The sequence below is a fragment of the Giraffa tippelskirchi genome, chromosome 3 (genome assembly GCF_054371585.1).
Source record: "Giraffa tippelskirchi isolate mGirTip1 chromosome 3, T2T-mGirTip1v1.2.pri, whole genome shotgun sequence".
NCBI lineage: Eukaryota > Metazoa > Chordata > Mammalia > Artiodactyla > Giraffidae > Giraffa > Giraffa tippelskirchi.
In genome coordinates, this window is record NC_137277.1 from 70,103,252 (window position 1) to 70,116,972 (window position 13,721).

The window sequence follows — 13,721 nt, forward strand, 5'->3', positions numbered from 1 at the left end:
TCTTCACCTGGACATTTAACAGTCCTGCTCCAGAATCTGGGAAAAGAGACAGAATGTAGCAAGGGGACAGGAATAAATCCTCCTTAGTAAAAAGGAAAGGGTTAAAATTTGACCCTTTGAAAGTTTAAGGTGGACAGTTTAAGGTTTAATTATCTAGATACCAAAAACTAGGCTGAAAGGCTGTTATTTCCTTCCTGATGTCTTTTCAGCTTATAGGGAAAAAGTGAAGGGGGGTGTGTTTGGGGGAAGGGTTAGGGAGGGAAGAATAAGACTCCTTCCTTCTAACAGGCTTTCTTTAAAAAAAAAAAGAAAGAAAAAGAAAAGGAAAGAGAAGCAAACGTTTGCTTCTGTGATAAAGCCACATTTATGTTTAAAACATAAATGAAATAGGGACAGTTCAAGGCACAGGGGCTTGTGTTCTGATTCGGTTGTTTACCATCAATCAGACCGTTGCTTGGCAGACACTGGATGGTTATGAGCCTGAACAAGCTGAAAAGGGGCAGGAAAAGAAGTGGAGGCAGCATTCTTCCTATTTAAAGCTGCATCGCTTGAAAAAAGTTTTCGCAGACTGTGCTGGAGCTGGTGCTGAAAAAGGGGGTTTGCAGAGGCTGCCCTGGGGCTGGTGCTGAAAGAAGAGCCCGCAGCTGACTTCATGGTGCTACAATAACCTTAGAATATACTTTTAACTCCCAGGAGGACCCACATGTCTAATATTTAGACATGATGGCAAACTGGGTGGAAGCAAGACCTCTGCTCATTCTTACTGTTTTATTAGGGCAATTCGCCTCAATAAAAGCCCAGGAAGAAGAGGAGGATGGTGAGTTTGCCGTTTGCTTTCCTTGTCGCGTTTGTTGCACGGTTTGGGAAATGGGTGGAATATTAAGCCTCAGGAAGAGCATGAAGAGGAGGTTCTGGTTTGAAGTTGAGAAGGGGGCTGACAAATTTGCACCTGGGAAACGGCTCGGAAGACAATCGGGGACATTTGTAAATCCGGAGCCTCTACATCTGCCGTTCGAAGAGTACACTACTGAATTCTTTGGGGGAAAGCCTAGGATAAGTCCTTTTGCCTGAATGTGGAGAGTGGGAAGTTTAAAAGAAAAGGAGAGTGCTTAAAACGGAGGGCTAGAGACACTCTTAGTTAGAGGAGGTCTGTTCTGTGGGTTAGAGTTCTCAGAGCAAGGAAAAGTTGCGGCAGAAGCAGAGTAGGGTGGAGCCTTTTTTGTACTGAACTTCAGCTGCTTCATAAAATTCTTTGTTTAGAAAAACCTCTGTAGCCACTCTGATAACTGATTTTTCTTTGTCTTTGGCTCCTTATTCTTGTCTCTTTATAGATTTTTGCATCTTTCCTAGTTTCATTTGTGATCTTACAATCACTTTTGCTTTCTGTGAGACAAGTCTCTTTTCTTTCTCCATGGCAGAGGTTGATAGAAGCCAGATTTCTTATTTTCCCACCCTACTGACTTGACTATCAGGACAGTGGTGGTTCCTTGTTGGAGGCGGAAGGCAGGAAACCGGCATGTCTTATATAATATTTTTATCACGGAGTATTTGCATGGGCATTATTCATTAGACTCAAGTTTCCTTTCTTCCCTTTTTTAAAAATGTAAGATAAATCTTGCCTGGTTACCAATTTTTTTCCTATGAAATTTGCATATGTTAGGGTTGCTTTCTATGGTATGGTTAAGCAAAAATGTGTGGCTGCTAGCAAATATAAGAAAATATTTAAATTGGTTTCACATTGTTAAATCCTTACCCTCCAGGCCTGAAGTTTCAAATACAGACATGTACTCTTTCATAATAGGCCATTAAAGATTTTCATAACAATTTAACATCAAACTCAAGCTTTTAAAACTTAGCACACTTATTAAACTTTTCTGTTACTGTCCTTCATATATATTTTATGGCTGTATACACACATATGTATATACATATGTGTATATATATATATTTAAAACCTGTTTCTGTGTATTTTTGCTCTATAAGTATTCATAAAATTAATCTAGAGACCCCGAGGTCTAAAAAACATTTAGAGTGAAAGTAAGAATCTGGGATGAAAACCCAGGAATCTGTCCAGAGTCCCATAGAGGGGGCACTTTCTGAAATCTTGAAACTTTTATGTTACTTTTTATGTTTTAAAAAAATGAGACAATTCATAGAGGATTAAACCTCTTGAGTTTCCTTGTAATGTTGTGAAAAGCATGTGTAGTTTGGAAGGGCTGGAGAGATAATAGAATAAGAAATAGAAGTCAGGAAAGGGGAGGGAAAAATGCACAAAATTACTATAGCAATAGAAATATCTGAATATAAAAGAAGTCGACTCCCCTCCCCCACCAGAAAAACCAACAACTTTCATTCAAAAATTTACACAACTTTCCTTGTTACTTTATTTTAAGATAAGTAATTTTCATTTATAAGGTATGAAAATAATTGAACATGTGAAAAATGAATGTTTCCTAAAGTAGATGGAGTAGGCCACATGTTAAAAGACCTTCTCAAGTAGCTGTAATTACATTGTAGGTGTTTCTGAAAAATGAGCAGAGTTCAATTTACCTTAATACTAATTTATATAAATGTTAGAATTGTGATGCTTGGTGCAAAAAAGCCCCTGATTCCATACCAACTCTCCTCTCCCCAACATATCCAGATAGCATAGAACATGGAATTCCAAACATTTTACAGAAAAAGGGTAAATTGCTTGCATACATATTGTAAAAGAATGAATTGCTCAGTTATGTTACTCAAGCTAAGAGAATATGTGTGATAAAAATTCACTAGCAAAAGTAAATAGTTAAGGTCTTAATTAAAGGTGATATAAAAAAGAATTCCATAATCCAGGATATTCAGAACTACATAACTTGAACTTACCATGCATATTTTGATTTAAGTTATATTGTGTGAATACTTGGCAATACTTTATTTTTCCTGTTCAGGCTTGTCACAAACTTAATAGAAGAATCAGAATTTTGAAACTCCATGTGATTTTAAGTTTGGAGAAGAGTAAGTTAAGGTAAATGTTTTAAACTAAAGAAGTTTCTAAAGCACACATGCAAACAATATGTTTTTCAAATTTTAGCTCTAAGTCATATAATGTGGTACTGACTTTGTGTACGAATACGTCCTCTTTGAAATGTAGAGACTTATTATCATATGTAAGTACATACTTAAAAGCTTTTATTTTTTTTATTTTCAGGACTTCAAGGTATATTTTTCTTCTGTTTGACTGTGATTATTTTTACCGGAAATTTAAATTTTATATTTTACATAAATTACATATATAATGTCTTATAGGAATACTTATGAATGATGAGATAAAAGAAAACAAAGTTTTAGGCCTCTTAGACCAAAATCATTGCTTCTCACTAAATTTTAAGAACCGAGTTGATTTTTTAAATTCATAAAAGTGAGAAAGTTTGAGAGTTGGACTAAGTTTAGTTGGGACTATTAAGTAAAATTAAGTAAAAAAATGAGTTAAGATAACAAAAATCAGCTTTTCATGAGTTTGTGTGTGTGTGGAAATGTGTTGGTTGTGGAGAGGGGGCACTGCTTGAAGAGATTTTCCCATTTGTTTTTTGTAGGAGAAAATACTAGTGCATTTATACTAATTTTTATATTCCTGAGTAAAGGTCTAATACCTAGGTCTAATACCTAATAAAGGTCTAATATCTAATACTTAAATACAGTCTTGTTATTAGAAGTGGACATACTTAATCTTGGAAAATAATCTTTGATATGAATCATTGTTTTCAACAAAATCACTGCAGATGGTGATTGCAGCCATGAAATTAAAAGACGCTTACTCCTTGGAAGGAAAGTTATGACCAACCTAGATAGCGTATTAAAAAGCAGAGACATTACTTTGCCAATAAAGGTCTGTCTAGTCAAGGCTATGGTTTTTCCAGTAGTCATGTATGGAAGTGAGAATTGGACTGTGAAGAAAGCTGAGCACCGAAGAATTGGTGCTTTTGAGCTGTGGTGTTGGAGAAGACTCTTGAGAGTCTCTTGGACTGCAAGGAGATCCAACCAGTCCATCGTAAAGGAGATCAGTCCTGGCTGTTCATTGGAAGGACTGATGTTGAGGCTGAAACTCCAATACTTTGGCCACTTGAGGCAAAGAGCTGACTCATTTGAAAAGACCCTGATGCTGGGAAATATTGAGGGCAGGAGGAGAAGGGGACGACAGAGGATGAGATGGCTGGATGGCATCACCGACTCGATGGACATGGGTTTGAGTAAACTCTGGGAGTTGGTGATGGACAGGGAGGCCTGGTGTGCTGTGATTCATGGGGTCGCAAAGAGTCAGACACGACTGAGTGACTGAACTGAATTGATTTCAACAACAGAGAAACAGTGGAGAGAAGGAAAGCTACAGAAGCATACTGTTTTATTTCCAGAGACTATAAACGTCAGTGCTTCTCAGAGGTCAGGCAGGTGACATCAACAAGTGAAGCAAGAGAGTGTATATCAACAGGCGATGGAAGGCCTGTGGAGGACTGAAGATGCATGCCCACTTGACTAAATTTGTATCTAATGTTTTCAGAAAGTATTACCTAAGCCAAATACAAGTATATTTTGAATGTCAAGTTTGGCTCACGGATCATAACTTTGTAGCCCTGTTATTTGTAACCCTATACTAGTATCATGGGCCCAAGCCAACTTCTGATTACTAAGAGATGAGGGGCTCACAGAGGATGAGATGGTTGGATGGCATCACTGGCTTGATGGACATGGGTTTGGGTAAACTCCGGGAGCTGGTGACGGACAGGGAGGCCTGGCGTGCTGCAGTCCATGGGGTCACAAAGAATAGGACACCACTGAGCGACTGAACTGAACTGATGGGCTCACAGTTCTTTCTGTAGCATGTGTGCTTAGGCACTCAGTCGTGTCTGACTCTTTGCAACCCCATGGACTGTAGCCCGCCGGGCTCCTCTGCCCATGGGGATTCTCTAGGCTAGAATACTGGAGTGGGTTGCCATGCCCTCCTCAAGTGGATCTTCCCAACCCAGGGATCTAACTCAAGTCTCCTGCATTGCAGGCGGATTCTTTACTGTCTGAGCCAACAGGGAAGCCCTTTCTATAGCATGGCCTCCTGTATTTTTATTATATTATGTCTGGCATTTATCTCATCATTCAAATATAAATATTAAGAAACAATGCTTAATACTCAGCAGTACTTGGATGGGATCATTTTAAAGGCAGTAGAGAATGCAAATATATAGTTGAAGACACTTGTTCACTCATAAATTGTTTTAAACTTTTTACTGTTGAAATAGATACTTTGGATCATACTCATGTAGGATATGCACACTTTTCTTTTACAGTGAATATTTTAAGCTAGGTCCACCTGCATATAGGAGAATATAGTAGTTTAAACAACAAAAAAGTGTTTTGTGTCTTCTTTTATAAGCTTCTAGTTTAGTAGTGAAAGGCTGGTTTACCAGCTCTACAGAATCATCAGGGATTCAGTTTTTTTTCTAGCTCTCTTATATTCCTAGGGTACAGTCCTTGATGTTCTAAATTCCTAGACAGTTACTGGAATCCCAGCCATTATATTTACTTTCCTGGCTTCTAGATAGAGAATAGGAGATAAAGGCTGTGATTCTTTTTTAATGCAGATTGTTAAGTCATATCATTTCTACTTACTTGTAAGTCATGTGGTCACACAAAGCTACAAGGGCTGCTGGGAAATGTAGTCTTAGCTGGGTAACACTGACAATGTACTCTGTTGAATAGAGTTATGGAGGCTATAAAAGGGTGAATAGCTATTAGGAGGCAACTGTAATCCTGGCCAAATATGGGCATAATTGTCAACCACTTTCATGGAACAGATCTGGTTTCAATGGACAGCATATAGTCGAGTAACCAGATTTACCCTGGTTATCGTTCATTCCTGAGTAGAATACAAAGCCAAAAACACCGGATGGCACTTAAACATTAGGTTTTTATTCTTTACAATTCTTTCTGTAGTCTCTTCAAATAAATTTTACTTTTATAAAAATTAGAATGAGGCTTTATTTTGGAGAGTATTTCTCTATATGTGATTGGTAGATTGATAGGTACAGTAAATTTTTTACATTGACAAATGGAGTGTAGACTTTGATCATGACTCTTTAGGTTAGTTGGTAAGCAATCCACACAGATCAATGCTGAGCTGGTTGCATAAAAAAATCACCTGAAGAGTTTGTTGCCAGTGTAGATTCTAGGTTCCTCTTGCCCCCAAATATCTTGATTTGGTGGTTGTGGATGGGATTTGGGAAGCTTTCTAGGTGATGGATTCATGCTGGTGAACCACTGTGTTAAGTCTCTGCCTAGACTCTTGATCTTGATGTGGCACCAGTTGGCTTCCTCTTCTAAGGCTACACACTGTGACTTTGCTAATAATTTGCTATTCTAGTCATTCCTTTCACTTACAAGCCTGCTTATTTAAAATTTATAGATAAGATATTGTGAATTCACAATCATTTCTGGCAAAAATACTCAAGACCCAAATCCTCCTTATGGCAAGTTAGATGAATCATTCTACTATACAAAAGACACACTATTAAAATGTATTTCCAGGTGACTATATAGTCTTCTTTTTCTTTCTTTTACTTCCTGCTCTTCACACTTTTATCATATCCCCACAGGCCAAAGACTCATTCTAGAAGTGCACATAATGCCATATGTTAAGTAAAAACGTCAAAAGGAAGTTTTGTTTTGAGAGGAGGAGACTTAGAGATTAAAGTTATGTTAATCTATTTTTTTTTCTTTTTTAAAGCAAATAGTTTGTTCCTACTTGAAGGAGAATTCATGTATCATTTCTTAGTCTTATATGGCAATTTATAAAATATTTAAAATTGGATCAGTCACTTTTTGACTGATGTTTTGTGTTCTGAGATTACAACACTGAAAAGTTCAGATTTACATGTGAGAGATATAGTAATAGTAGGAAAAAAAGACTGAAGTTATTAATTATTAATTTACCTGTTATGTACATTTTGGCAAGTTGAACAAGTTTATATAAGACAGTGGAATTGCTAGGAATATACTGACAATTCAGTTTTCCTCTAAATTTCTTTTCATGTAAATTTCATGTGGCTTTTTCTAAATTTTATTTAATGCTGAAGAGCTATTACACACAAAGGGTATCTATTCTTGGCATTTTTGTGAAATGTAGTCTATCCAGTGAACAATTTTTCTTTGAAGTTGTGACTGCATTGGTGGCTTTAGTGTTTTTACTTTATTTTATTGGTATGTTTAAATCTAAACTCTTCAACAAAAATCAGGATGGTTCCATCTTATACTGAGTATTTGTCCTAAGGAACAGTGTATCAGGGACATTATGATAGCACAAGATTTTCCTTACCCACTTGTTGTCTTCTACAGAGAAGTAACATTAACACTGTTAAAAAGTTAGCATCAATAAATCAATGAACGCTGTCTCTATAGCTTTCTGGTATAATTTTCAAAGTCAAAAATGTTTGTGTGCTTTAAAAATTTTTTTTTTAGTTTACATCTGGGAAGGAGGAAAGACAGTCTCACAATTGGTTTTCTTTCCTTTTTCTTTCTGGGTGTCTGCTCAATCAGAATTATAAGTTCAGTTTCAAGATGACACTATTGCTTGCAACATAAGCATCATAGCCTTGTTGTAGCCTATATACTTTAGTAAGTAAAGTAAGCCACGGTCTAACCATCATTGGAAGGACACCTGGATTCTGATCCGTCTTTGCTATTTAGGAGTTCGGCAACCTTTAGACTCATTTTTTTGAGGGCAGGAGGAGAAGAGAGTGACAGACAATGAGGTGGTTTGGTGGCATCACCAAATCAATGGACATGAGTTTGAGCAAACTTCAGGGAAGCCTGCCATGCTACAGTCCATGGGGGTCACAAAGTATCAGACACAACTTAGTGACTAAACAACAACAAACCTTACCAAACCTTTGGGTCCTTATCTGAATTTGAAGAAATTATACACACCCCTGTCAATCTGATGGAACTCTTAAGAGGGTCATTTGGGAAGTTTACCTGAAGGCAATTTTAGAGCATTTACATGAGACTCACAGAGTGATATTTTGGTCTGATCTCAGTCATCACAGCTATAAATCTTGGTGGCATAAATTTTACTTTTACCAAATCTTTGAATTTGCTTTGAAGAACCTTCTGGATTTGTCCTCCTTCTGTATTTTGTTTGTTCTCCATCTCCTGGGGCAAGTTGCTCCATTAATCATGCTCTCTTTTCCATAACTTCAACAACTTCCTTTCTATGAGCTCTTTCCCCTTAGCCTGTAAACGAGCTCAGCTCTCTCCCAGGGCCTGTGTCTGGCTTTCACCCTTTCTTTATTCTTAGCCTAGCTGCTTTAAAGGAGCGGAACAGTTTCCGGTCTGACTCCATGCCCTCACTCATCCTATGCACTCTCACTTTTGCTCCCTCTGTTCCTTTTAAGCTTGTCTAGTAATGTGTGACTTTCCAGAGGACTCCTTTCACCTACTGTTAACAACCCCAGCTTTCTTGAAAGGCTGTGCTCTGAAGGTTCTCCCTTTACCTTCCTGACCTTTCCTTCTCAGCTTCATGGGCTCCTTCTCTCTCTCTCTCTCTCTCTCTTTTTTTTTTATCCTGTAGCACTTTGTTTTCTCATAGGACTTAGTCCACTGGTTCTGTCTATTCTCTTCCTAGATTATCTAGGAATCTTACTCTCAGGGTTTTGCTTAACAGCTAATTGCTGATCATTTTCAAATCTCTCTCTTCAACCCTGACCTTCCACATGAACTTCAGAATACCCGGTTTCCCACTGGCTGGTCCATAACCACTTCAAGTTCAGTGTACCCAAAACTCAACACTATCTTTGCTTCCAGACGGGATCATCTTTCTCATGTATTCTTTATGTCAGTTAATGGCAACATCATCCTACTTGGTTATTCAAGCAAAATTCTAATCAGTTACTAAATTCTGCCATTGTACCTGCTAAATATTTCTCAAATATACTTCCTCTCCATTTCTACTACAAATACCCCAGTTTAAGCTCTCATGGATTACTGCTTTTTACTGCAATAGCATGTAAGTTTGTCTCTTTGCCTCCCATGTGGCTACTTCCCACCTGTACCTATTGGGACCACCTCTGTTACTATTGTGTTATAAAACTAAAATCTGATCACTTCATTACCTTCCTTAAAATCTTCCATTGACTCCCATAACTTGAGGAAGGAATGATGTTCAAGCTCCTAAGCAAAGCATACAAGACCTTTCATGATCTGTCTCATGTCTAGAATTTTAGTCCGCTGGCTATCATTCTTCGCCTCAAAACAAGGAACTGCCTGTAATTCTCACCTCCCATGACATACACGCACACACACTTTTCTTTAGTCTACTTCCAAGGTTCCACTCCATGTCATAGATTTATTTTATGTATTAGGTATATGATTGCTATTCCTTGCACATAGGCCAATTGAATATTATTTTTTTTAAATCTAAAAAAATCTCTCCCACTATTTACTCATTCAAATATGAGTGAACCAATTTCAGATTCAGATTTTTCAAGTTATATTTGCATATTCTTGAGTAATTTTCTTGAGTGCTCTATGTTTTAGTTTTCTCATCTATAAAATTAGAATAGTAATATTTACCTTAAATAATTATTTTGAAGACTATCATGTATTAAACCACCTACATAGTAGTATGGTTCCTGACAAAGAGCAGGAGCTCATCAAATGATTATTGATACTATTATCTAACATAATTATCCAGTTAATATTATTATTCAACTATTTAATAATATAACAATAATAATAAATGCTTATTGGGTAATTATAAGAACCAAAATGTTAGATGTTATGGAAAAAATATAGAAAGAACTTTTCTCTCAAAGAGATTAAAATTATTGTAAAACTTAAAATGCAAATTTTATTTACTACGGTCACTTAGGCAATGCATCAGTATTTTATCTAATATCTAAATAAGCTATATTTTAAGCTTATTTATACATTTTGCCCTTCAAATAGAAGAGCTTTACTGTAGTGTCTTCTTGTGTAGGTTTACTATGGGAAAAAAAAAGAAGCAAAAACCTCTTTCCATTAAATACTTTCTAAGGGCCATGTGATTTGAAGCATTACTCCTGCTCTCCTGACACCCCCCACACATTTCATTCTCTGTGATTGTCTCCAAGATGTGAGCAAGCCAAGCACAATCCATTCCATGCTGCAGTGCTGGTCTGTCTACCAGCTCTGTCTGTTTCAGAGTTTATTTTCTGAAAATATGATAGTCATAAAAGTCTGTATTAAAAACTGGAAGCTTATTTTCCACCCTGCATTGCTCTGGGTTGCATCTGGAATGAGAGGAATTGCTTCACTGCATGGGGATTTACAAGGCAGCTCCCAGGACTATTTGGATACAGTAGTGGGAGTGACCATCTTTTCCCAGATTTTGCAGCAAGTCTCCTCATTTTCCAAAGGCTGCTGGTTTCTTCACTCCCTTCACTCCCAGGAGATTTTTGTGAAATTGACTCCAGAAAGCAGACACTGATGTAAAATGTAGGCACATTCTTCATGCTCATACTTTCCTTATTTTGCTGTCATTTTCTTTCTTCTCAGTTTTTCAAACTTGAACAAAATGATGGGTTTCACTTGGAAGAAGGTATGTGCATGGGATTTCACCAGATAGTAGCTATGAATTCCTTTAATTAAATTTTTTTGTATTCAATAGAGCTGTTCTGTGGCCATCAGCTTCAGAGTTTTTCATTATGGAATTTAAAAATATGGACACTTCCCATCGAAAATACAACTTATTTATAGAGATTTAATATTTTCATTAAAAAGTTTAACTGCTTAAATAGCAGTTATATAGTTATTATTTGCTCCTGAGGTAGAAGAACCTATCAGATTCATTTATGCTGGTTTGAAATTATTTTTGAATTTTTTCTTTCTCATTCTTTCCAGAACTTTCTATTGAAGAAATGATTAAGTTACAATTTAATTCAGAACATTATGCTTCTCATTTAGTGCTCAACTTTTATCTAGAGTTTCTGATAGGATGGACTGGTGGGTGAACAGTGAAGTTAACTGTTTACCATGGGAAGATGAACTGCAAAGAAAAAGTTTCTAGTTTTCTGGTCTTTAGCTACAAACACAAACCCTCTGAAGTTTTATAAAGAAAGCTTATATTTTCTTTTGAAAGGCAGAAGGGCACTGGCCATTCTAAGGCAAATGAGTGATTCTGATATAGGAATCTTCTTTCACATGAGTTTGTGCTGAAACAAAGAAAAAAACACTTGGGGTCAATGAAGGAGGAGCAATTGAACATTCCATTGACAGCTTGTGTTTAAGCTTTCAGGTGCTACAAGTGTTCTGTCTTTCTGAGTATTCACCAAAAAAATGACTTCTTTTTTCATTCCTTCACTGCTTCCTTTTAAATGTGGATTTCTACAGGTTAGATTAGGCATGTGTTTGTTTGTGTTTTTATTTTCTCCCTTAGACGCAGTAAAACTGAACTGAATTTTATTGAGAAACAACTAATAAGTTCCTGAACCAATGGAATTCTTATTAGCCTGGGAAGATTTCAGGATACTTATGGTCAATTTCATTAAAAAAAAAAAAAGTGGGCTCCTTTATGAATCAAGATTAAAACAATGAGTTCTAAAGAAATTAATCAGTGGATGCATTCAAAGTTCCATTGGCAGTGTTTGTGTTTGGGTATGTGGAGGATGATGAAATAAAATTAAATTAAGTGTTTTATGATAATTAGTACTTTCATGATATTTTGGTACATTCAGGATATAAATATTTCATAAAATTGTTAAAGCTATACTCACCTGATCTACCTTGTACCCCCTCCACATCTATTCTGTGGATGCAATGTTGCTAAAGTCCTAGGAGGACAGGCAGTTCCAGTTCTAAGAAAACAGTTTCGAAGTGGATGACTTTTCAATTTTTTTTAAGGGAAATATGCTTTAAACTTTCAGTTTGAAGGAAAGGCATTCAGGAATCTACCTGAGAATCAAGATCTCACACTGAAGGTTTATTTGGATGTCTTCTTCTCAAATATGGGCTTCCCAGGTGGCCCTGGCGGGAAAGAACCCTCCTTCCAACGCAGGAGACTTAAGAGATATGGATTTGATCCCTGGATGAAGAAGATCCCCTGGGTTGGGAAGACCCCCTAGAGAAGGGCATGGCAACCCACTCCAGTATGCTTGCCTGGAAAATCCCATGGACAGAGGAGCCTGATGGACTACAGTCCATGAGGTCTCAAAGAGTCGTACACACTGAGCAACTGAGCATTCACCCAATCTGAGTGTATTATTATATGGTAATTTGCCTTTTATGATTTTTCCCCAATATTCTCTGGCCATCAAAATCAGCTGACATCATGGCTCTGGGTGAAAGTCCCAGTACTGGGTGGACTCTATGGCTCACACTATAGGCGGATGAAACACAGCTGTCACGGACATTCTGTGTTTGTCCATGGATGGTTCCACAGTCAAGACATTAGAATCGCTTCAAATCCATTCTAATAGGAACTGAAAGTTGACTTCGTATAATCAAAATTGTCCACAGGATTCCCACTGTTTCTGAAGAGGATATTTGAGTTTCTTCAGAATAGAACTGTATGATTGTGCATCATATAGAAGATATAAGTACATGGGAAGATGAGTTTTCTGTGGGTACCCAAGGATACCAATTAACAGTTGGCACAGATAGCCTCATTGAAGGCTATTGTGTCTTGTGGGATTTATTCGGAAAGTTTGAAAGAGGCTGGGAAAGTTTGTAATATCTCTTAATTTTTTTTCTTTGATTTCTCTAATTTTTTTAATCCTATATGCCTAAGACATGTTCATTTTGGAAAGAACACATAAATAAACACAACCACAGTCCTGTATCTCTATTTTTTTGAGCTAACAACATAGATACTTGTAACTAGGCCAAATAGGCCATAGGAATAGTGGGAAGAGGGTAGTGTCTCACAGTTAGATTTTTTTAATTCTGGGAAATTTCTTCAGCTCCTAATTACTACCATCTTTCTACACTTAGGACCTTTAACAGTGAACAGTTACTACTTTTAAAAGTTCTCCTTTTCTGTTTAGTTTCAAAAAGCAATGAACAGAGCCTGGGTCTTTGGAGTCTCACATTTGAATCCTGCGTTTTTTGCAACCTTGTGACCTTGAGCGAGGTACGGACCTTTGAGATTCAGTATTCTCATCTGCATATTGAAAAATCGAATTGCAATTTATAGGCACTGAAGAAGAGTGGATATTATTCTTTTAGGATGAATCCTCTGATTGGGCCATTAGAGTTTTCCCCATAACTGAAATAATTTTTATCAGACCATTCCTAGTTACTAAAATGGTAAGAGAAAGGATGGAGGAGCAGAAGTCCTGCAGCAGAACAGGGCCGGGGATGGGGGTAGGGAGGAGTAAAATGGTGATAAGAAATTTTGTTTATTTCGTGCTTTTCCCTTGGGCCAGGCCTGTGCGCAGCTCTTGATTATTTACAAAGGAAAAGCAAACCAGCACAACTCCTGAAAGTTTTACTTTGGTATAAGGATGCATTCACAAACTGAGGGAATTCTGCTCTTTTTTTCTATTATAACGATTTTGGTAATTGTTTGAACATTTGGTTCATGTAGAGTTGTTCCAGAAAAGTGAAAGTATGCTCAATACATACAGCATTTATTTCTTTTCTTGAGATTTTACTGGTTCAAGACAGACTTATCTGGACCCTGGCAATGCTTTTAGGAGGGAGGGTGTGCGCCTCCACCT

The 13,721-nt window shown here is 37.1% G+C and overlaps 1 protein-coding gene across 4 annotated transcripts in view; it reads left to right on the plus strand.

The window, feature by feature from the left end:
• The first annotated feature begins 563 nt into the window (after positions 1 to 563).
• Positions 564 to 13,721, plus strand: part of COL5A2 (collagen type V alpha 2 chain) — a 153,828-nt gene continuing 140,670 nt past the window's right edge. For all 4 annotated transcript variants that reach the window (XM_081581417.1, XM_081581416.1, XM_081581414.1 and 1 more), the window contains exon 1: positions 564 to 817. Coding sequence is in view for 2 of the 4 variants with exons in the window: in XM_081581414.1 (XP_081437540.1) it covers positions 721 to 817 (97 nt within the window). In the remaining 2 variants the exon portion in view is untranslated. The remainder of the gene's footprint in view (positions 818 to 13,721) is intronic.